The sequence below is a fragment of the Camellia sinensis genome, chromosome 1, assembly GCF_055761805.1.
Source record: "Camellia sinensis isolate YWXY chromosome 1, ASM5576180v1, whole genome shotgun sequence".
NCBI classification, from domain to species: Eukaryota; Viridiplantae; Streptophyta; class Magnoliopsida; order Ericales; family Theaceae; genus Camellia; species Camellia sinensis.
This window is the reverse complement of record NC_138961.1, coordinates 204,644,775-204,670,415: the sequence shown is the minus strand read 5'-3', so window position 1 is coordinate 204,670,415 and position 25,641 is coordinate 204,644,775. Positions and strand designations below refer to the sequence as shown.

The window sequence follows — 25,641 nt, the reverse complement described above, 5'->3', positions numbered from 1 at the left end:
TTTGCCAAGGAAAATCATCAGACACTACTGATCTCATGTCATTATGGAATTATTGTCTACAGGATGCTTTGATCTTCATGTCATTTACGGCATTGTCCAAAGAAACAAAAAGTGAGGCATTAAACGCAGAATAATCCGTTCTACCAAAAGAAAAAAAAAACACAGAATAATCCGATGGGACAAAATAACTACATGGTGTTGTGATGCACTGTTTTCGTTTCAGTGGTTTCTTTAACGTCTTGAAGAACCTCGCGTGCAGCATTACGCCCCGGAGCACCCATCACACCACCCCCAGGGTGAGCCCCACTCCCGCACAAATAAAGTCCTCGCACTGGGGTCCTGTAATTTGACCTGTATTTGTAACATTAAAATAAACTATATATACTTTTTTTTATTATGAAAATAAATAAATAAATAGTTGCTCTACAAATATATCATAACTATCAGAGAAGACAAAGAAGAAAAACCCTGTACACTTCATTTTCTGTGTACATCCATTCGCACATTTTTTTGTTCCCAAGTTTCTGAGAATAACAAAGCTAACTCAGATTATCATTGACAATTTTTATGGAGAGAGCATGTAAATTTTATGAGAATTACCATCCTTTTACAGGTCGCATTAAAAAAAGAGAATCTAATCCCATGGCACCATGAAATATATTCCCTCCTGCCAAAAATCATTCAAGAATATGCAGTTTAGTGAAATGAATGACGAGAAAATCAGTTAATTACCAGAGTTGAGCAGCATCACAAGGCTAACAAGTCTGGGATTCTCACTGTGACTTCCTACTTGTATTCACTAAACTCTAACCCATAACACATGACCGGTTAACTCCTTTTATTGTAAAGAAAACTCGAGCAACTCCCAAACTAGGATTAGGATTTTTAGAACCAAAAATATAAGTTAAAAACGTTCCATATGCCATAGCTCCTGGAAGATCCAGTACTCACAAAAGAAATTAGATATATACCTGTCAGACCGGGGGGAAAAAAAATAAGAAAAAAAAAACTATACCCAGGCTCCCTATTTCCCATTTTAATTTGTTTCTTGAGGACAGCAAACACATGCAGCTATGCACTAAACATACCTGTCAGACCAATTTCCCTTTCAAGGTCTGGTGGAGTCAACATGTCATAGCCAATAATTGATGAGCTGAAGCCTGGGGCATACTCATCAATCAAGGTAAAACATCTTTGTGCAAAGGACTCCTGCAGAAATGTTCATCTGTTAACTGTCTAATGATTTGTAATGAAACAGAAAAAGTGTGTTGCCCATAGAGATAAAGAAGGAAACAAACTGAGAAATCAATATCAATGCTTCACATACTACCAGAGTTAGAAGTAGAAAAGGAGACGCTATTTAAATCCTACTCACTCTATATGCAGGGTCTTCCCAGCTGCCATCAGAGGGTTTATAGGGTGTGTATTGAATGAATAAGTTGATCACGTGCTTACCTGTAAAGAAACAGCTAAATAACATTAATGTGATGCAGTGATCAACACTAATAGGTCAAGCTCAGCACAGTAACAGGCATAAAGGCTTTGTTTGGTATCGTTTTCAAAATTTTTGTTTTTAGTTCAACACCCCTCAGTGTCGTATCATTTTCATTTTTGCAAAAATAGTTTTAGAAGATTCAGAAAACAATTTTAAAGTGTTCTAATAAAAAGAGTTTTCAGAAAACTTTCCCAGAAACAGTTTTCCAAACAAGTTTTCATAGTAGTTTTCAATAACAAAATAATAATAATAATAATAATAACAAAAACAAAAATAATACAAAATGCACCCTTAATGAAGAAAAAAAAGAACAGTGCCTATAACTATAGGAACAAAAGAGAGAAAACATAAACAAACACTCAGCAAGCATAAAAGAGCTTAGACTGAAAGTTTATGATTCAACAAGTCCCATTTTGAAAATTATTAATCTCGGATCATTTCCAAATAAAAAAACATCTAAATTCCTGATTATGATCTGCTAAGGTACAAGAGTTGTGGCCTACCAAAGTCTAGGGAAGCTGAAGCAACTTCAACTGGCTAAGACCGATCCTATTTTCTGCAATAACTAAAAAAGAAGTGGCTAAATCAACCCCAAACAGCATTAACATCAACACTAGAACGGAAACCCAACCATGATTTCCCAACCAATTTTTTGTACCTTTATTCAGAGCATCAGAGGATGCAATATTGGGCTTCCATAACTCATATTTGGTTCAACTTTCTCAACATAAAACTTGAGTTTTCCATCAATTTCATGGTTTATGGTTCCACTTTCTGGTAGAAATAATATGCAGCCAATATTAAAGCGTAGAAGATGCAACCTAACAAAATATACTGGCGTGCCATAAGAAATAAATAATCAGAAATACATCTGCAGAAAGAAATTTTAAATACCAGGTGGTGAGATAGTCTTGTCCAGAGCAGAAGGAATTGTCATCTCGATAATAGGTCTTCGTGAAGGTAAGCCATTTACAGCATCTTGACAGGCTGAGTCAATTTCCTCCATACTAAAGCAAGTGAAAAACAATTTATGAGAAGGTATAAATCTTTTTCATTTTGTAATTCAGGAATGAAGTTGGGCATTGACATGAAATCCAATAGAGGAAGTGCAGAATCTTTTCACATCCATGATAATTGAGACCATTCAACATTTGGATGTTGAACTACCGTCAACTCTTATTACTGAATAGTTCAAAAATCTGTTGATGAAAGTTTGAAACTGTGACTGATTACACAAGCTGGTGAGGTAGGACGGAATATTCAAAGTGCAAACGAAGAGCTTTGTAAATCAAACCACCATGACGGTCACCAAAACCATACCACCATCCTCATGATCACCTAAGCCTCATGTGAACAGTTTTGTGGTGGCCATCAAATTTGATCTGCCTTTCCAACCCCGAGTCTAATATTCACCATGATACAGTTAACAGAAACTTGATCTGTCAATCTACTCAGTCAGACCTCCCTTCATAAGGAATCCAGATTATATGATTGACTAATGAAACTAATTTTACATGCAGAGGTCATAGCAGGAGGTTAAAATTGTGACAAACATTGCATCTACAAGTAATGCCACCATCATTTTAACTCTTTTTGGCCAGTTACAAATTTACAAAATCTCATCAGTGAAGTTTTTTTTCCCCCATGCATTAAGTTAATACAACTGTTCCTGATATACAGGTTTGGGTTTCGAACCAATTCCAGAGATCAACAAGTTCATGTTTTAAAATGTTTTCATTCTGCTAGTTTCTCGACAATATGACCAGAACAACACATGGATCTGGAACCAAAAGAATATCACATAACTAAATAAAAGCATACCTCTCAGAACCAATGTGAATGGTACCCACATGCTGAGGGCCAGCATCAGGGTGACACAAGTTGCAGCACCAAAACTGGGGCAAGCTTTTAACAGCTAAGTTTATTTTAGTAGTCCCCTGTTCATTACAACTCAGATTAATCTTTTTTTTTTTTTTTTGGAAAAAGTGACGAAGAATATTATTAAGCATAATGAAGAAAAGAGGACAAGGAGTCCCTCAAACCAGAAATTCTAAAACAACATCAAAAAGCAAAAATAAACGACAAAGCCAAAAATTAGGAATGACAAACAACAGCCCAATCCCTAGAAATTAAGAAAAATGGAACTCCTCTAAAAGGTTTAGACACAAAAGCCCAAAGCAAAGCTAAGTATCCCGCCTTGTCCCAAATCGCTTCAACACTTGACTCCTTTCCTTCAAAGATCCTTTTATTCCTCTCCAGCCATAAGGACCAAAAAATAGCACAAACAATACAGGACCACGAAACTTTGGCTCTCCGGCTACCTCCAAACCCTGCAAACCTAACAAGAAGCATAAGTGTACATTCTTTCGGAGCTACCCACTGATCACCACACAGACTGAAAAGCCGATGCCATAGTGAGAAAGCCATCAAGCAATGTAGAAATAAATGATCCGTCGACTCCAAACTACTCTTGCACATCATGCACCATTGAGGACAAAGAAAATGATTAGGCGTTCTCCTTTGGAATAGATCATTGGTCATGATTCCTCCTTGAGCTGGGACCACATGAAAACCTTCACCTTATGGGGAACAACCACTTTCCAGATTTTGTTGTGAAGTGGAAACAACTGAACAGAAGATTTACCAAAACAAAGATTTACATGAGAATACCCCGGAGGGACTGAGACTCCAAGTCCTATCACAAGATGAAGATAAAGAAAACCCTGCAATCAATGACAACAAAGAGGCCAACTCATGAGACTCTCCATCACTTAAGTTCCTAAGGAAGTTGAAATTCCAAGAGATCGGTGCCTCATTAGAACACACCACCGACACTATTGACACATTCCGAAAACGGACCAATCTGTAAAGAAATGGAAAAGCTCTATCAAAAAAGGTAACCCCCACCCATACATCTTCCCAAAACTGAATATGAAGCCCATTACCCACTTTCATAGACAAGAAAGGAGACACTATAGGATATAAATGAGAGATGGACTTCCAAGGAGACCGACAATTGCCTCTCCTAACCACATTTGAATCTCTACCATTGTCCTAAACACCATACTTGTTTTTAATGATGGAGCACCATAATGACTCGCTTTCACTAGGGAACCTCCACAACCATTTGCTCAAGAGTCCAATATTCCTCGCAACCTATGAAGCACGGGTACTCCAAAAATAGTGCCGTACATGCACCGGGTACTTATCGGGTACGGGTACCGGTACTGGTACGGCTGCACGCGTACCGGGTACGGCAAAAACCACTCCGGTACGTCTGCCTCAGTTGGGTACGGCATGGGTACGGCTCGGGTACGTATTCGGTACGTTTTGGGTACGTCGGGGCAGAAATCAAATTTTCTGGAGATTGAGGGGTCCCGGAGCAATATTAAAAAAAAATTTAAAAAAAAATGAAAAAATGAATATACGAATTTCATCCCTTTTGCCCTAATTTCATCACTTTTGCCCTAATCTTATCAGTTGAGCAACACAGAGGCGACTTCGACCCAGCTTCGTCTTCGACTTCGACTTCGACCCACGGCATCGGGTACGACTTCTTCTCCTTCTTCTTCGCTGTTTCATCACCCTCGTCTTCTCTCATCTTCTTCGTTTCTTCTTCATCTCATTTTTTTTTTTGGCAGAGATCAGCAAGCATCTATCATCTATTTTCGTCCCCTGTAGATCAGCCATATCAAGCAACTGGTCAGAATCTCTCCATCTTTATTTTTTTTCGTTTTTTTTCTTGTTTCTTGTTTCTTCTTCAGAGAGTTATAATCTGATGTTGTCATGTTGATGTGATTTAGGTTCATAAATATTAGAAATATTTAGGTTCATAAAAATTAGATCAGAATGTTAATCAAGCAGTTTAGGTTCATAAATATTAGATCAGAATTAGATCAGAATGTTAATAAAAATTAGATCAAAAAATTAGAAATATTTAGGTTCATAAAAATTAGAAAAATTAGATCAGCAGTTTAGGTTCATAAATTAGATCAAAAAATTAAAAAATTAAAAATTAGATCAGAATGTTAATAATCATAGATATTATTTTTATGATATTGGTGTTGGTTGTTTTTCCTTTGCTTAGATTATGGACTGAATTGGTGTTGGTTATATTGAATTGAAATATATTAATATTTGTCTTTTAGTTTTATAGTTCTCTTTTTAGTTTTGATATTTAATTTCAATTTGTAGATTGGATCTTTTAACCATAATTATAAAAAATAAAAAAAAAAAAAAAAAATATCGGCATACCGCAGCCGTACCCGTACCCTACTTTTTTGGGATTTTGCCGTATCGGCATACCCGTACTCGTACCCGTACCTGTGCTTCTTAGCTCGCAACAATATTCCCGATAGCAAGACCCCCTTTCTCCCTAGGGAGAGAAACCACCTCCCACTTAACTAAGTGATCCTTCTTATCTTCATTACACCCTTCCCAAAGAAAGTCTCGCACCAACTTCCCGACTTTCTTTGCAATCCTTACCAGAATCGTAAACAAAGACGAGTAGATAGGGATGCAACTCAGCAGTGATTGCACCAAAATGTATATCCCCCCTTAGACAATAACGCTCTCTTCCAGCCATCTATTCTTTTCCCAATCTCGACAAGTACAGATTCCAAAAAGAATCCGCTCGAGGATCCCCTCCTAAAGGCAAACCCAGATATTTAAGAGGGAACTCCTCAATGGGGCAACCTAAAAAATGAAATATTGCTCAGTTGATTTTGTTGATCAATTATATATCAATCATTCACCTTGACCAGCAGAAGTTTGGAGTTTTTAACTTCCTCCAAATTCTTTAATTAAAATTCTTACACAATATATAGATAATACATACACAAAGATGAAAAGTTATTTATTATTATTATTTCAAATATTGAAGATCTCTAATATTCGCAAACTAGTCAGATTGCTTTGAGAAATTTCAATTGAGAATCTTAAAGTTTTGGTAACTATATATACGTTTCACTTTTATTTCTCAGAAAGTTCAAAATGCTCTGTAATTTCAGTGGAAGTACGAACCCATTGGATGGAATGCTGTTGCTCCTGGATGTCATTGCAGTACTCAAGAAGCTTAAAAAATCTTATTCTCAACACTATTTTTTTTCAAAATTTTGTTTGTTGATAAGAAAATAACGGCATGAACAGCACAGATTATCTAATAATAGAAGAAAGTAACAAGTAATATACAAAGAAACTTACGGAGCTATAATCCAAATGCTTAATGGCACAGATAAAATCATCTGGAAGAACATTTTCAGGTAACAATTCCTGTGTTAGAAAAGCATAAGAAATCCAATTAAAACAGAAAGTTGACAATGTCATAGCAAAACCTGAATTCTACAAGTCAAATAATAGTGGTAGGGAATATTACCATAAAAGTTTTGTAAGGGGTTGCATTTGACAAAACAACTGAGGAATGCACCTTTGTCCCATCAGCCAATATAACCTAAATGATTCCACCCAGGTTCCTAATATCTAAATTACTTTTTCGAAGCTCGAAAATCCATTTCATTGAAGAAATCCAGATAATGAAACTAACCCCATTTACAGCTCCAGAGTCCTCAATCATCAATCTTGAAACCTAAATAACAAAAAACATCCTCATAGGTAGCAAGATAATAGATTAGACATGACCAAACTAGCAAAAAGGTAAATAATTTACTATTTCTTGAAAAAAGAAGAGGAAAAGGTATGATAAGAACTAAGGATGTATGTTTCCTAGCTTATTAATTTCATTGCGAACTACGAAAATGGTTAATCAGATGAACCATATTTCTCTCAAATTTGGCATTTAAACTATTTTTCTGTTTCAATTATAAAATGAAGAGCATTTGAAACAAATACTTCACTCGAGAAATTTCAAAAAACAATACAAATACAAAAAACAAGTACCAATCTAAATACTAAAGTTTTGTGGAGTTGCATGTGGATCAGAAGCTTAGTGACCATGGATACTACAGAAAACTGTTGCCAAAAGGCATACTAGTAACTATATAACCAAACATGAACAATAGTGAGGGAGGGGTCAAAAACAACTTTATATTAAACTATTTAAATTCTGCTACAAATATGAAAAGAAAGGAACCAAAAGGTTGGAAACAAAAACAGAAGCCACAAAATGGTCCTCGAATGATCCCTATGTTGGCCATCATCATGGTAGCTCTTGCTTATAACTTCAGTATACCAGCTAGCTTATACCAATATTGGTGGCTATTCTAGCTGAAGCCTGAATGACATCATACCATGCCCCTTTCACAAAAAATAGGTTTTTTTTAAGTGCAATGTGATGTAGGACGAATAGGGACAGCGCCATAAGGGCCGTTCTGGGGCTGTGAAGGTGCTGAAATTTAAGGGGGGGGGGCGGAAAGAAAAGAGAAGAAGATAGATCTAGGAATCACTCTTAGAATTCCTTAGGCATCACACCAAGGGTTTGATTGCGTCACACAACCCATAAAGAAACTTCAAAACTCTCAACTTTTTATAAAATATCAACTCTATTGAATTATAAGCATTACATGGATTTATATAGAATTAGTTGACTTCCTAAACCAACTATAACAAAAAAAAAAAAAAAAAAAACCTACTACTAAAATATCTTTAATTTCTAAAACTAATTTAAAACCAAATATTAAAAAAAAAAACAAAGACTAATTAAATAACCCATGTCGGTAAATATAAATACCCCTCGCCTAAAAATCCTAGAAAACATAAAAATAATCATAAAATAGAACTATAATAATATTAGAAAACTTAGAAAATATGAGGAAGAAGAACTCCGAAAATATGAGGAAGAAGGAATATATTTCTGTTATATTCAAAACTTCTTATTTTACAAGACCAAATGACACTCCTTATATAGGAGATATTACAAACATCATTATAACCCATTATATGCCACTTACATATTATATATTACCACTATCTACCACTATCATATTCTATACATGCCACTATCTACCACCAACACCACTATCATATTCTATACATGCCACTATCTACCACCAACACCACTATCATATGCCACTATCTTATTATATGCATTAACACAAATTTCCAGCACTCCCCCTCAAGCTGGTTTGAAGATATCTTCCATAGCCAGCTTGCTAGTCAGCTTATCAAATTGCTTCTTGTGTAGTCCCTTCGTTAGCACATCAGCTAATTGTTCACCTGTTGGAAGGTAGGTCATACAGATTATGCCAGCATTGATTTTCTCCTTGATGAAATGTTTATCCACTTCTATATGTTTTGTGCGATCATGTAGAACTGGATTATGAGCTATAGATATAGCTGCTTTGTTGTCACAATAGACCTTCATAGGTGTCGGGTGAGAAAGCTTTAATTCTTCAAGAATTCTTTTAATCCACATTACTTCACAGATTCCATGGGCAACAGCTCTGAACTCTGCTTCTGCACTACTTCTAGCTACCACATTCTGTTTTTTACTCCGCCATGTAACTAGGTTCCCACCTACAAAGGAGCAGTATCCGGATGTTGATCTCCTGTCTGTAACACTTCCTGCCCAGTCTGCATCTGTGTATACTTCAACTTGAAGATGTCCATGTTTCTTGAACAGTAAGCCTCTCCCTGGAGTTCCTTTCAAATATCTTAAGATCTTATAAACGGCCTCAAAGTGCTCTGCCCCTGGTGAGTGCATGAACTGACTTACCATGCTGACTGCAAAGGCAATATCAGGCCGCGTATGAGACAAGTAAATCAATTTCCCGACAAGTCGCTGATATTGTTCCCTCTCTTTGACTTCTTCAGCCTTAGCAGCTTGTAACTTCAAGTTAGGCTCGATCGGAGTCTCCACCATCTTACAACCAAGCATACCTGTTTCTCCAAGGAGATCAAGAACATATTTTCTCTGATTAACGAATATACCTTCCTTGGATCTTGCAAATTCCATTCCGAGGAAATACTTGAGGGCTCCCAGATCCTTAATGTGAAATTCTTTTGCGAGTTTCTCTTTGAGGGCTGCTAACTCTGCTTCATCATTACCAGTTAAAATGATGTCATTAACATAAACAATCAAAATTGCAATTTTACTGTTTTTTGAATGTTTATAAAATATTGTGTGATCTGCTTGACTCTGCGAGAAGCCACAACTGATAACTGCCTTCCCAAAGCGTTCAAACCACGCTCTTGGTGATTGTTTGAGTCCGTATAATGACTTGTTCAATCTGCATACTCTGTCGCTTCCAAGTCTCTGCTCAAATCCCGGCGGTAGGCTCATGAACACCTCCTCTTCAAGATCACCATTGAGAAATGCATTTTTAATGTCAAGTTGATGTAGAGGCCAATCTGAATTTACTGCAAGAGATAACAGTACTCTGATGGAATTTATTTTAGCAACAGGAGCAAACGTCTCCTGATAGTCGATCCCATAAGTTTGAGTGAAGCTTTTAGCCACCAGTCTCGCCTTGTATCTCTCAACGCTTCCATCTGCGTTACATTTTATCGTAAACACCCATTTACACCCAACTGTTTTCTTGTCTTTGGGTAGATCAACTATCTCCCAAGTACCACTTCTCCTTAAAGCATTCATCTCCTCCATGACTGCTAATTTCCAATTCGGATCATCCAATGCTTCCTGTATATTCCTTGGAACAAACAAGTGTGAAATCCTAGATGTGAAAGCTCTATGATTTTTAGACAGTCTTTGATAGGAGAGGTAATTTGCAATAGGATGTTTAATGCAATTTCGGACACCTTTCCTAATTGCTATAGGAACATCAAGGTCGGAAATAGAAGGAATAGGATTACCTAAAATTTCGATGCCAGAACTCGGGTGGACATTCGGGTCATTAGGATGGACATTCGGGTCATTATTCCTCAGATGAAATCGCTTCCTAGTATAAACCTGAAGCTCAGGATTTAGATCATTTTGTAGTACTTCTCCCCCTAAACAAGAATCTTCTTGACTAGGCACCATAGAACTTGGTTCTCCTAAGTGATCATTAACAGACAGATGTGGTTTTTGTGTAGGATAAATGACATTGGGGAGCGGGATAGAAATATCCCAAAAACGGTCTTCTACTCCACTTGTCTCCCCCTGAAGAGAAGTGTTGGGGAAATAGGATTTTGTTTCCACAAATGACACATCCATACTCACATGAAATTTCTTGGTTTGAGGGTCGAAACACTTATACCCCTTTTTGTTTGAGGAATAACCCAAAAAAACACATTTTATAGCACGGGGGTCAAGTTTTGAACGAAATTGACTAGGAACATGAACATAGGCAGTACATCCAAAAACTTTGGCGGGTAAATCAGAAAACAACCTCGTGTCAGGAAAAAAAGTTTTGAGACAATCGAAAGGCGTTTTGTATGTTAACACCTTTGTAGGCATCCTGTTTATCAAATAAGAGGCTGTTAAAATTGCTTCACCCCATAAATATTTAGGAACATGCATGTAAAACATTATAGCACGTGCTACTTCAAGTAGATGTTTATGTTTTCGTTCTGCAATGCCATTTTGTTGAGGGGTATCCCGACATGTAGATTGATGAAAAATTCCCTTTTTTTCCAAAAACTCACCCAACTGCTCATTGAAATATTCTGTTCCATTATCAGAATGTAAAATACCAATTTTGGTTTGAAATTGGTTTTCAATCATATTGTAAAAATTTGTGAATAAATTTTTCACGTCAGATTCTTGTCCACAGTTTTCTTGTGGTGGTTGCAGTCGTCAACCGATTTCCATTCGTATGTGTTGAAGATGTCAAGATCCTGCCACAACCTTTTCAACGAATTGAAATATTTGGTGACGGAATCATCTCCTTGACGAATCTCTCCCAACTTCAAAGTTAATTCGAAAACTTGAGATTGATTTCCTAGGTCAGAATACATCTGACTAACATTATCCCACAATTCTTGTGCAGTAGGATAGCACATGTAATTAGAGCTTATATCCTCCTCCATGGAATTGACCAACCATGTCATAACCATGGAGTTTTCAGCGTCCCAACTGTCGAACAGCGGATCATTAACAGCAGGAGCCTTCTTGTCACCAGTGATGTAACCGATCTTTCCTTGCCCACGGATATACATCCGGACAGATTGTGACCAGCGGAGAAAATTATCACCATTTAGGCGGATGGTGGTGATTTGGACAGAGTGAGAGTTTGATGTTTTCAACAGAATGGCAGCGGCAGGGGTTGAAGTGGTTTCGGACGTGACTTCCGACATGGCTATGACGGTTTTAGGGCTGCTGTGTTTTTTGTAGCTCTGATACCAACTTAGAAAATATGAGGAAGAAGAACTCCGAAAATATGAGGAAGAAGGAATATATTTCTGTTATATTCAAAACTTCTTATTTTACAAGACCAAATGACACTCCTTATATAGGAGATATTACAAACATCATTATAACCCATTATATGCCACTTACATATTATATATTACCACTATCTACCACTATCATATTATATACATGCCACTATCTACCACCAACACCACTATCATATTCTATACATGCCACTATCTACCACCAACACCACTATCATATTATATACATGCCACTATCTACCACCAACACCACTATCATATGCCACTATCTTATTATATGCATTAACACAAATTTCCAGCAAGAAACATGATTATGTATGGTTCCTATCGATTTCTCTTTGAAACCATTCCAATTTCCAAATATCACCGCTTTTTTGAATTTACTCTTCCTCAAGCTTCTTATATTCTCTGCATTATTCTCCCTTGGTTGGAAAAAACTCGACCTTGAGTTTTGAAGTGTTGAAGTATAAACATCCACAAGCTTTGAAATTGCATCCGCGGCTTCATGTTAAAATCTTTAAGTTGTTGCCGCCTTTTCTTTGTTGGAGATAGGAACAAAAATTTTGAGAAATTGATCTTGTCCTTCATGATACTAAATATGTCAGGAACGACAACATCAATAGAAGGAATTGAAACATTCTTTAATTGATCCAAATCTTGGGCTGCAAAATTCATTCCATGCATTATGTTCTTGTTTGGCTCTGTTGGAGAGATTTTAGGCAGCAAATTGGTGACTTGTAAGGCCTTATTAGGGTCAGTAGCAACAACTTGTTGCTATAATTCTTCAATCCCTACATCTTGTGTGGCCTCCGAATCTTCTATTTGGACAATATCCAGAACAGCAGGCTCCAGAGACATCTCTATTGGCTCTAAATTAGACTCAGCTAATAACTTATTAACATCTAAAGACAAATCTGGTTCTAGACCAGCAACTTGTTCTTGAGACTCTTGAACAACAATTTTTATAGGGAATTGTTGGATTTCTTTTGAATCATCAATAAATGCTTTTTCATTCTTTGAAATTTGGTCATCTTTCCCATGGAAAAAGTTTGCTTGTCATCCACAATCTATCTTGGAACACACAGAATTTGGGTTGATGAATTTATTCAAAGTTGGTGCCCTTGGGTGTTTTGGATTCATCAATCAAATTATTTTTTCCCTTTATAATCTGACTGTTTACAACCTTCTGTTAGACTGCTCGTCTTTCTAAAGAATTAAGCTGAACTTTTAAACTATCTAACTACTCCACAATTTTAAAAAGAATTTGATCTCTTTGGTTTTCAGAAAATATTCCCCTTCTGAGAGATCTTCTAAGATGCGTAGACATGTTCCGGAAATTCCACAAAACAATAGGATCTTTCGCTCTGATACCAAACTGATGCAGGACGAATAGGGACAGCGCTGTAAGGGCTGTTCTGGGGCTGTGAAGGTGCTGAAATTTAAGGAAAGGGGGGGGGGGGGGAAGAAAAGAGAAGATAAATTTAGGAATCAATCCTAGAATTCCTTAGGTATCACACCAAGGGTTTGATTGCATCACACAACCCATAAAGAAGCTTCAAAGCTCTCAACTTTTTATAAAATATCAACTTCATTGAATTATAGGCATTACATGGCTTTATATAGAATTAGGAGACTTTTTAAACCAACTATAACCAAAAAAAGAAACTACTAAAATATCTTTAATTTCTAAAACTAATTTAAGACTAAAAAAGAAAGAAAAACAAAGACTAATTAAATAACTTGACCCACAAGACGACCCATGGGCAACCCATACAACCCATGCCACTAAATATAAAATTACCAAAATACCCCTCGCCTAAAAATCCTAGAAAACATAAAAATAATCATAAAATAGAACTATAATAATATTAAAAACATGATTATGTATGATTCCTATTGATTTCTCTTTGAAACCATTCCAATTTCCAAATATCGCCACTTCTTTGAATTTACGCTTCCTCGAGCTTCTTATATTCTGCATCACAATGTCTTCTACCAAATGGTTGTATCAGATCATGTTTATCCAATATCCAGCCAGAGGGAAAAATGAAAGATCTTTGTCAAATCTCCTTTCCCAATTACAAGATCCTACAATGAATCTTTATTTTTTATTTTGTAGTCTTTATAGTGATATAATTAGACAGCCGAAATTCCATTATTTCTAGCTACCTCCTTATACCATGAACTCATTGTACTGAGCCACAACACTCTGGCATACCCAACTTGGTCGTTGAATAAATTTAGAGAAATTCTCTCAGCCAAGATGGGAGACAAGCCTACTAAAAGGTCAAATTCCCCCTTGCAAATTGCTCGATCTCGTGGCAGTGATTAGTTAGATAGTTAACTCCTCAATCTCCAGTTCCTCCACTCTATAAGAAAGTAATTTGACCAAATCACTGCACATAAACCTAACTACCCATGGTTTCAACCTTGAAAAACATTCAACACAGCATAATTTTTTATGCATTTCAACCCATTTAAGGATCTCAACCAATATAAAAACTCCTTGACATAAAGATTCCCGTATTTCAAAAGGTTTTCATTAATTTCTAAACAAAAAGCAACCATATGAGACATCGGAAAGTGAAGCAAATACTTCAAGAAGAACATTTTTCCACCAGGAAGGGAATCAAATTATGAAGCCTAAGAAAGAGTAATTCCAATTGAGCATACCTCTGCATCGGTCACAATATGAGCCCCAGCTTCCCTAGCAGCTTTACTGATAGCCAATGACACTGAGCCCATCCCGCCTTCAACATGCCTACAAATTATTTCAGTCTCTCAAGATTACATGTCATCCATGACAGAGCATAAAATGTGATTATCTATCTATGAATGCTTTCTCAATCATAGGTTAACAGTAAAAATATCAACCATTCAAGAAAGTACAATCTGTAAGTTTTTTTTTTTTGTGGTCAAAGTGAAGTTGTTAAATTAATTCGACTCAGTAGAACTATGGTTTCAAAGAAATCATAATAATCCCCCCTCCCAAAAAAAAAAAAAAAAAAAAATTCTCAATATTAAAAGTACAAAATAAATCACATTATCAAGAATGAATATATTAGTACAAAGAAAATAAAATATGTAGCTCAAGGCACCACAAATAAAAAAATTCAACATAACACTTCAAAAAGAATATATGCATATTTATGTATTTATACATGCATGCAGAGAGAGAGAGAGAGCAATGCGTGAGTCAATAGTGAATGTTACGGACATTGACAATTCTATTTAACATATATAATGCATATACGATCATGTGCCAATGGAAACCAATCAAAATACCAGGGGACAGAGTTCCAAATAAAGTCCATGAAAGACATTTTGTAGCCTCTTGATTCTGTATAATTACAATAATATAAACATCCTCTAATAAAGTCAGTAACTAAGATACGTACGACCAAATACCACAATCACCATCTGTTTCTCCCATCACATGATGCAGTAGAACATATCCACTCCCAGGGGTAGTGACACTTCCCTACAATACAAAATGAGGAGAATTACTAATGTTCATAATTTTGCGGAACATGTCTATCATTAGCTGAAGTCTCGTAAGCCCACTCAATAATATATAAAATTAAATCTTAAGCTAGAAACAATTCTTTGTATGTATGTTGACTGCAGCGCTTATTAAAAAGGCAACACGGGAATGCTATTAAAGTGTCTTGACAACTTGAAGTAAAGACTTAAATTTAATGGAATAGCTTCTCAAAAATCTTTAAAAGCAAATATGTTATACAGCGGGTTTAAGGCACTAGGTCACTCGTAAAGATATTATTGATTCATGAGTAATAATTTTCAATACACTCCATCCAAACAGTATTTGGGTACAGCAAATCCATCTATACCATTAAATCCTTGAATTGCTTCCTGTTTTTAATCACTCAATTTGCAAAACAGAGTATCAGAAGTTCTATATAACATAAGCAAACACAGACAAAATCATAGTACTGAATCTTTTGCTTTTTCTTTTTCTTATTTGTTTCAAATCGATGCAACCTTTCAACTGTGTATGCAGTGTTTGTAGGTGAGTGTTTAAGTGCATGTATGCACGCATGAGAGAGAGGGAGAGAGGAGGCAGACATCTTCTCACAAAAGAGCAATGAAACACAAACAGAAGTCATAAAATTAAATAATTCTATCATTTCCAATGTGATAGGTTTAGGCCTCAAACTAGATATTGAGCAAGAATCGATGAAGGACATGGGCCACACTCCAAAAGTGGAAGTTCTTCAGGGACAAGAGTTGAGGCATGGTTCATCAACTAAGACATAGTAGATGCGAAGGTTTGGAGGCCGATAACTAGCCCAAATGGTCAGACTCTTTTGTCATTTCCAAAGATTGACACACTTTGTGACCTTTGTACAAAATACAACATCATCAAATGAATGAATTTATGAATTTTGATTACATTTTATCCAAATTCCAACAGCTGCACAAAAAAAAACAAAGAAGTCTTAACCTACAATCTGTAGATTTCACTGTCACGGAAGAAAATCCAAGCGCTTAGGATAACAGACATTTTGCTATTGGACATAATTGCATTTTGATTGAGTTATTGATATAAGTAAAAACAAATAAAGCAGGGAAGGCTTGTGAGTGTGTTTGAACAAATAAAAAATTCAGACAACACAACCAAAAATTCTGCTTCAATAAATTGCCACTTTTCCTAGTCAATGAGTCACCACTTCATATTCGTGCCACAACAACTCTGATAAGATATGATGCTGGTGACCAACTCAACCACTCACATTCACAAATGATAAAGCAGCACCACGCATGTAACTACCAGCATGATTGCATGTACACACACCTGAAACCAGTGTGTTTGCCAGATTATAGGTGAGATTCTTACCGTAGTTCCTATCACTGCATCTGTTGCAAGGGTTGCCTTTAGAACATTGCTCTGCAGATATCCAAGATAGAGACAAAAAATCAGTGCTGATAAAAAAAATCAGTGCTGATAAAACCAAACTCCAGTATTTGAGTTGAGTCCACAGAAGACTGTAAACACAAAGCAGAAAAAATTGAGAGAAAAAAAGGAGGTGGTCCAAAACTCCTTTAAACATTTAAACCAACTTTGCAAAGACACATTCAAACAACATTGCAGATGGAATTTCAAATTACTTGGCTATAAGAAAAATTAGTAACTGAAGTAGAGTCATACAGATAGCTTTTTGGAATTTTAACTGCCTAAATATGTAGGACAACTTTCTTTATTAATTAACACCATTCTGAACACTTTCAGCACCTCATGGTGCCAACACTTGTTAAGACACCAACAGAACACTAAAAAACAATGACAATTAGAAAATATGCCTACCACACCTTTTTGTCATGAGACCTATTACCCATACATCTACAAGTACATGGGTGATGAAGACACACCATATCAGTATACAACATAGTTGTCAAATCGGGATTCGTATCATGAATCGAAATGACCTCGTATCGAATCCCGAATTGAATCGAATCGTGAATCGTAAAAATTCGGTCACTTTTTCTAAATTACTTAAAAACATATATCTACACATTTAGATGTTAAATATATCTTATGAATATAAAATATTTAGACTTAAATATATAAAAATGTTATTTTGAATGATAATCACGTAGTTTAATAAGCAACAAGGTAGCAAAAGTTTCTATGTAAGATCACCATATTACCTTTTTTTTTCTTTTTTCTTTTTTAGATATTTCTTATCAACCATTCTTAATAAAGATAATAATCAAATACACAAATTATCAATTTTTAAAATAACAATAATTGACAACGATATTGATATTTGAACGATAAGCATACATACTTTTCTAAGTAACAGTGAGTAAATAATAAGAAAGAATTATTTAGAATCTTTTATTTTAAAGTCTAAAACATTTTAAAAGGTATAACTGATCTCACAAATGTAATATTCAATTTAATAAAATAACAATAGATAATTCATAGTGTAACTTTAATCTTAAACATCTTTAGAAGATATATTATGATTTTTTAAAGGGAAAAAAATGAGAAGAAAGGTTAAAAATATAGTGGGTCTGATTGAATCTGATTGGATCCTATTAAAAACTCCATGATCACTAAAATAATAACAAATCATGTATATATGTTGGTTATTTTGGTATTAAACGCTACTAGAAGTTGCATTATGTCATTTTCGCTAAAAAGATAGAGAAAAAAATAGTCAAAAATATGTCGGATACAATAATTTTAAAAATTGCATGAATCGTAAAAGTAAATCGAATCGTGAATTGATTGTGAATCGTGTGATTCACTGGAGATTCACTTCCAAAATAGATTCACCCATAGATTCGTATCGATTTTGCAAAAATTGCAAATCGAATCGTGAATTCAATCGCGAATCATAAGATTCTGATAACAGAGGTATACAAGCATATACATGTAGGTATAAACTATACAATGGTGCTATACATTTATTATTGCATATATAGGTGTGCACTACACAATATTTTTATGCCATCACAGCAGTAAGAAGAAAGTCCACAATTTTCCATAGGAGAAGTAATGTATAGGTATACATATGTATCTAAATTTACTTCTAAGTATGTATCATGGATGACACATTGATAATCAAGAATGCAAGTTATACTGTTTGTTTAGCGGGCAAATATACTTTAATTTAACTAACATTGACAGCCCTCTAATGATCTTAGTTTTTCCACATGAACACAAATACACTAACACATAAAAAATACACTCCATAGGAAGCATTCAGAAGCATGCATTTCCTGGGTAACAGTTCCCAAATTTTGGTAGAAGTGTGACCCACATGTCCTATCCATGTTTGAGCACAATACATAGGTCCAAAAAAAAGGGCCTAAATCAGGAGGGATGAAAGAACTCCATAGAAAGTGCTTTGGTACATAAATTCCAAAAAAAAAAATTAGAGAGAAAAAAAAAAAAAAGAAGCAACCATTATATGTTACAAATTCACAATGCATGAATGCACTCAAAAATGATTTTTCATTATTATGGCAAATGAGTTGGAACAACCAGATGCTAAAAGGCGGCTGTAGTTCCAAATTTCAGCAGGCCATTTCATATCTCCATTTCATCTAGGTCTTCTCAGTAATTAGATGGTTAAAAAGGCTTAATAATGAGTAAGCAAACAAAGACTGCACCAATTGAGAGAGCAAGACTAATATTGATGTGGTTGTGGTAGTGACACTTTGCTTGGTTAAAGTTTTTCAAAAACATTTTTCGGAAAATTCTACATTTTTGTTTTCTGTGTTTTTGGTTTTTACTGAATTTTTTTAATATTTTAAGCAAATTTTTTTTATTTTTTAGATATACCTAACATAAATATACCTAAAAAGTAAAAAAATTGTGAAAACAACCTTTTAAAAATTCACTAAATACCAAAAATACAAAAAAATAAATACGAGAATTCAATACATTTTTTGTATTTTTATGTATTTATTAACTTTTTAAAATATATTTTTCACAAATTTTTTACTTTTTAGATACATCTAAGTAAAGTGCATCTAAAAAAGTAAAAAAAAAAATGTTTAAAATTTTAAAAATATTCACTAAAAACAAAAAAAACACGAAAACCAAAAAACTCAATTTTCAAAAACTTAATCCAAAAACTCAAACCAAACACACTAATGAGATTGCCTAATGAATTCAAAAAACACAAGGTCCAACAACAAGTTGATAATATAGGCTTAGACACTGAATCTGGATGGTTTATATTAAAATTGTAGTATTATTGATTGATCTATATTGATATCTATTACAATGATTCATGATTCCTATATATAGAAGAGGGTGAGTGTGTAGTAGGTAAGGAGTAGGTGAAGTGGAGGTGGTAGTGGTGTAGTGGGTTAGGTTTAGTGGAGTAGGTGAGGTGGTAGTGGTGTAGTGGGTTAGGTTTAGTGGAGTAGGTTTAAGTGGGTGAAGTAGGTGGAGAGTAGGTGGATTTTAACAGCCCCCCGCAAACTCAAGGGGGATAGGAACTAACCAACTTGAGTTTGGAGAGAGTAACAAGACAAGAAAATACATAAAAATAAAAGAGGATAAGAGACACTGTATGGTCGTGTCAGACCATTGGTGAAGACACTGGATGGTGGTGTCATAACGTTGTAGAGGACACTGTATGGGGGTGTCATAACCATGTAGAGGACACTGTATGGTGGTGTCATAATGGTGTAGAGGACACTGGATGGCGGTGTTAGACCGATGTAGAAGACAGTTTATGGGGTCATGTCGGACCGTTGTAGCAGACAGTTGTTGTGACAGTTTACAGAGTCTTGCTGGACCCTTGTAGAAACTAACCGGAATCAATGTCGGGACAGTTTACAGAGTCTTGTCGGACCCTTTGAAGGAGCTAACCGGAATCAATGTCGGGACAGTTTACAGAGTCTTGTCGGACCCATGAAGGAGCTAACCGGAATCAATGTCGGGACAGTTTATAGAGTCTTGTTGGACCCTTAAAAAGTCGCACCCTCAAAAGGTGTGCCCAATTTTTCAAAAGGCGTGCCATCAAAAGGCGTGCCCAATCCATAAAAAGGCGTGCCATCAAAAGGCGAGCCCAAGTCATAAAAAGATGTGCCGGACATGATGGCGAGGCGCGTCACCACATTAGCTTGCGCGCCCGTTTTGTCGTCTGGCGTCATGTGGCGCGCGATACGCGTGGCTGCCTCGGCTATTTAACCAAGACGGAGGCTGAGGCTGAGGCTGAGGCTGAGGCAGAAGCTGAGACAGAAAAACTGAGAGAAACCTCTGAAAAATTCTTCCTTTGCTGAGAGAGAAATTCTTGTAATACGCTGTAACACTCTGTTGCCCAGAAAATGGCTTCGTCTTCCCGTGGGCTGCTCACTCTCTTTCCCGACCTCAATGAGTCAACAAGAGAGAGAACTGGTGCGGTGGCCAGTGAACCTCAACCAAACACCTCTGTGTTTGCTCCGTTGAACTTTCCGATGCGGTCGGTGGAGCAAAAAATGGCGGTGCAAATTGATATTGAGGCCAATCAGTATACTCTGAAGTCATGTGTGGAAACCATGACTGCGGTCACAAACTTGTCGCACCGGCTGCAGAGCAGGACAAATGAGGTGCAACAGTTAAACTCCCAGCTGGTTCTGCTCCAACGCATGTATAAGGATGCGCGAGCAGAGATAAGTGTGCTAAAGGCAGAAAACAAGGAGCTGAAGCGGAAGGCCACCGTGATGTTCCGATTTGGAGGGCCGCCATATGCTGCAGTGGAGGAGCAGGGAGTAGTGATCATGCCCAGTGGAGTGGGAAACACGGAGGCAACACCGGCAAGGGCCGCCCAGGACGGAGGCAAGAAGAAAAGACCGGCGGCAGAGTAGAGAAGAAAAAATTCCACTTGTGGATGTGGTTTTTTTTTTCTGTGTGTAAAAGTATGATCGGGGTTGATCCCTGAAATGAATAAAGCAAGTGTGTTTGGCAAACGCGAATGGTAGGTGTGGTAATGCAGAAAAATCAACTGGAATGATTTTTTTTTGTTTTTTTGTTTTTTTTTTGTTTTGAAAATAATAATAATAATAATAATAATAATAATAATAATAATAATAATAATAATAATAATAATATGGGTAGAATAAAAAAGAGAGATATAGATATAGATATAAAATAAAGAAAGTGGGGTAGTGAAGACATAATTATCATGATCAAAATAGGATGAGGGGGTAAAATAAAATAAAATAAAATGATGATAGGTGTGCAAACTGTCGGTGGCTTTGCAAAAGAGGGATTAAAACAAATATAAAAAAAAATAATAGTGGAATGGGGAACAGGAGTGCATGGATTATGTGATATAATAATAATAGTAATAAAAAAATAAAAAGTTAGACCATCAATGAGAGAAACAGGGTGTGTGTGTAGGAATCACATATATGCCTCTGTGGGAGTTCTGTGGAAGCCGAGGATTGTGAAGCGAGGTGTGTGGCCTCCTCTGCAGATCTCGGCGAAGGTGGGTGGAGTCTTGGAGTGAAGGAGCTGGAAGATGAGGCAACGGCGTCCGACGCAGAGTTGGAGAGTGGCTGCGGGACTGGGTCGGTAGCCTGGGAGCCATTGAACGCCGAGGCCGACGACGAGATGGTGGAGGATGCGGCGGCAATGGCAGAGAGTGGTTCGGAGCCATTTGCGGACGACGGGGGGAGTGGAGGTGACGGTGCAGGCGGCGGAGAAGTCGGAGTCCCCAAAGGCGTGCTCGAGCGGGAACTGGACTTTGGAGTCCGGAGCCGATGATTTGGTTCGGGCCGGGCTAGTTGGCTGTGAACGAGTAACAGGAGGAGATCGGCCCCTTCGAGCCCGAACTCTTCGTCGTCTAGCAAAAGTTCGTCGGATTGAAAAGCCAACGAAGACGATGATAAACACATTGATATCACTACTATCGTTGTTATTAAGAACCAGTAGTGTCCATTCTTTATTCTCGTCATCGTCCCAGAAAGTGGCAGGAGAGAGAGAATTGTATGTGTCTATGTGTGCTGTCTGTGGTGCACTTAGCAGGTTGAAGAAAGGAAATTTCAAGGTATGTGTAGAAAATTTTAGCAGACTAGGGTGAGGTCCGGCGGGCAGCTAAGATGAGGTTGTCGCCCGCCGGGAAAGCGAAAATATTAGGTTCTAAACCTGCTCTGATACCATATTAAAATTGTAGTATTATTGATTGATCTATATTGATATCTATTACAATGATTCATGATTCCTATATATAGAAGAGGGTGAGTGTGTAGTAGGTAAGGAATAGGTGAAGTGGAGGTGGTAGTGGTGTAGTGGGTTAGGTTTAGTGGAGTAGGTTTAAGTGGGTGAAGTAGGTGGAGAGTAGGTGGATTTTAACAGTTTAAAACACTTTGTTAAATTGAAATATATGAGAAGATGAAAAGTCTAAGATCCACAAATATACAAATCAAAAGAAAAGGAAAAGTAAGAACAAGCCATTATGTCAAATTTTACCCTTCCAAGGAACAATAAATGCTCAACTTAATTTCAAATCCAAAATTCAACTATTTTTAAAGAAGTTTTGGAACAAGATGGGATAAAATTTTAAGGAAAAAGCAAACTTGCACTGATGGATAGTCAAATAAACTTCACCTTTTTGTCACATATTACAATGGAAAAATTTTGAAAATAAAAATACAAGCATGCATACAAAAAACAGTAGTCCAGAAAGTCAAAGCACGTGTAAAAAGGTATTCAAATAATGCAACAACCTCAAACCAGTTATTCAAGACCTTCGACACCGGAGATAGTAAGAGGTCAATGAAATCCCTGAAAAAAATAATCAGCACAAGTTAGAAAAACAGCGAGAGATCACAAACACATCAACACTAAATAAACCTGCCCATCATAGACGTCTATACTAGATATGGCTTATGGACTTGACTAATGTAGTTATCTATTTACTGTTATACTGTTTTCGGTTTGTGATCACAGGCCAACATGGCGACACTAAATGAAGCAAACCTTGGATTAGAAAAGGAATTCTTACACTAGTTCTTTTTGCCCCAAGGAGACAGCTTGCCGCAGAAACCGAGCCCAAAAAGCCGATTTATGTAGCTTATTCTTCATCTGGGTACTAAAAGATGAAACACCTTGCAACGTTTCAGGAGTAGGCGAATCCAGGAGTGGATCCATGAACTCACAAAACTTCTCCAGCTGATTCTCATATCTGCATACTTGAACACAATACATAAAGACAAATAAATAAAATAAAGTACACTCAGTTTAGTTCCTATTGGATAGGGGACAATATATAAAGACAAATAAATTTTAAAAATAAAAATCCTTCAAAAGAAAATCCATGTTAACAGCATATGCAAAACCACTTTAGATGCATATCAGTTGAAATAATTTCAAATTGTTGTTTTCTCACCCCAAAGATTCTTAGGTTGTGTTTGGTTGGAAGATTTGATAAGAGAAATGGAAAGGAAAAAAGAAATGCAATCCCACTTTTTGTCTTTTGGGTTCACTTACACTGTGTTTGATTGAGGGATTTGGGAAAGAATTTGGAAAAGGAAGGGAAAAGGTAAGTGAAATATGTATAAAATAACTTACATCTCACCTAATTTCACACGCCTTTTCCTTTTCCTTTTCCATTTCCAAATCCCTTCCCAAATCCTCCAACCAAACACAACATTAGGCTATTTTCCTTCTCCATTTCCCAACTCAACCAAACATAGTTTGGAATTCGAATCCTACCAATTTTTTCTCATTTTCTTTCTATTTCCCTTTCCCTTTCCCTTTTCAGTTCCCTCATCAAATCCTCCAACCAAACACAACCTTAATGAACTGATCATGCAGAACACTGATCAATTACTTGAGCCAGCATATAGACAAGTTGACAATATCAAGACAATTCCTATACAAGTTCTAGTATATCCTACATCTGAAACCAATCATATTTGGTATCCACAAATGAGTTGAATACCCTATTTGCATAAACTTAATGAGTAGCCAAATCCTACCGTACAATGGCTGTGGGAGTCACTATTTTTGAGGTAATTATTCGGTAATCCCGAAGTATCATGGGCATTGTTCATTGTTTGCATGGTGCTGCTAACCAATAATGTAGCAGGAAACATTACGGGTTGTTAGGTAGTAGGTAGGGAGATAAGAATGACTCAGCTAGTGTGTTTTATGATTTCTCATTTGTTGGATCACCATATAGACAATGTCTCATTGTACTTCGGGGCTACATCATAAATTTCCCAATTTGTGTTCTTACATTTGGTGGGACTTTCTCTATACTGACAATTAGCTGGTCTAAATCCTTCTTGTTGGTGAACCAATATATATATATATAACCAAACATGCTGTAAAAATTCAATCATTTAATTTTATTATTCTTTGAGCAAACAATAAGAATGCACAATGTTCTGTGTATTTGTGTACATACGAGCAAGATAAACATAAATTCTACAGGGTAAATAGCAATAGAACCTTGGATAAGCCTCGGCGTCCCGTTTAGAGAACTTTGAAATCTCTGAATAATTAAGGTCCTTATCAGGGCCCAAGAGAAGGTACCGCCCGTCAAGACAAGGCGTAAACGACGAAGGACTCCTCTTAAGTAACTTCAATCCATGTCTCCCCAACTCCAATTCCCTTTCAATTCAACACCATTAAATATCAAGTAAACTTAACGCAACCAAGAACAAAAGCGAATTGTGATTGCAAAGAAAAACCTGATGATGGAGGGGCGGAGGAGGCTTTGGAGGTAGCTACAGCGGGAGAACTTGAAACCAGGGATGAGTTCTTCGGTGACGGCAGCGCCGCCGATGAGGTGGCGGCGCTCGAGGACTGCGACGGAGAGGCCGGAGCGGGCGAGATAGGCGGCGGCGGTGAGGCCGTTGTGGCCGCCGCCGATCACTAGGGCATCCCAAGTCTTCTCCTTCAGAACGATCGTGGAGATGGCGCTGCTGTTGAAGTTCCTTCGCCGCCACATCTCTGCCCTCACTTCGTGCTTGCTGATGAGTGAGTGAGAGTGAGTGCGAAGAAGACCCGCCAAGGATCTCTTTTTTTATTCCATTTTTTTCAAATGGACAAAATAACTTCTCCTTTTTATTATTTTTATTGCTGTATTATATATTTTTGAGTAGTGCTATTTCAATTTAAAAAGTAAATTTATTTTTTAATTTTAATAATATGATAATTTATTAAAGTATGCAATGCAATTTTTTTTTAATTATCAATTAATTATATATTTTTAATTCAATAATGTAATAGTCTTTTGGGTATAAATTCATTTTTGAATTTTGGTTGAAGGATTTGATAATGGATTTTGAAAAGGAAATGAAAAAAGTAGGTGAAATCTGAATAAAATATACCTATATTTTATCTATTTCACACACTTTTTCTCTCTTGCTTTTTAAAT

The 25,641-nt window shown here is 36.5% G+C and overlaps 1 protein-coding gene across 7 annotated transcripts; it reads right to left on the bottom strand.

Moving 5' to 3' along the window:
* LOC114315149 (FAD/NAD(P)-binding oxidoreductase family protein) lies at window positions 1-25,322 on the bottom strand. Of its 7 annotated transcripts, none has more exons than XR_014365955.1 (18): window positions 24,953-25,317; window positions 24,711-24,872; window positions 23,260-23,439; window positions 22,982-23,039; window positions 16,644-16,694; window positions 15,184-15,266; window positions 14,459-14,546; window positions 7,038-7,079; window positions 6,870-6,944; window positions 6,698-6,766; window positions 3,317-3,432; window positions 2,390-2,502; window positions 2,154-2,269; window positions 1,999-2,060; window positions 1,376-1,455; window positions 1,089-1,209; window positions 601-667; window positions 1-351 (listed from the first exon to the last, which is right to left on the bottom strand). XR_014365955.1 is itself a non-coding variant. In XM_028261715.2 (16 exons), the coding sequence occupies exons 1-16, from the start codon at window positions 25,210-25,212 to the stop codon at window positions 189-191; spliced, it is 1,728 nt and encodes a 575-aa protein (XP_028117516.2). In that variant the 5' UTR covers window positions 25,213-25,322; the 3' UTR covers window positions 1-188. The 7 variants fall into 7 exon arrangements, 3 of the variants coding, with proteins under 3 accessions (XP_028117516.2, XP_028117517.2, XP_028117518.2); XR_014365957.1 differs by having other exon boundaries at window positions 1-339; XR_014365956.1 differs by having other exon boundaries at window positions 1,999-2,051.
* Between the last annotated feature and the right edge of the window lie 319 nt (window positions 25,323-25,641).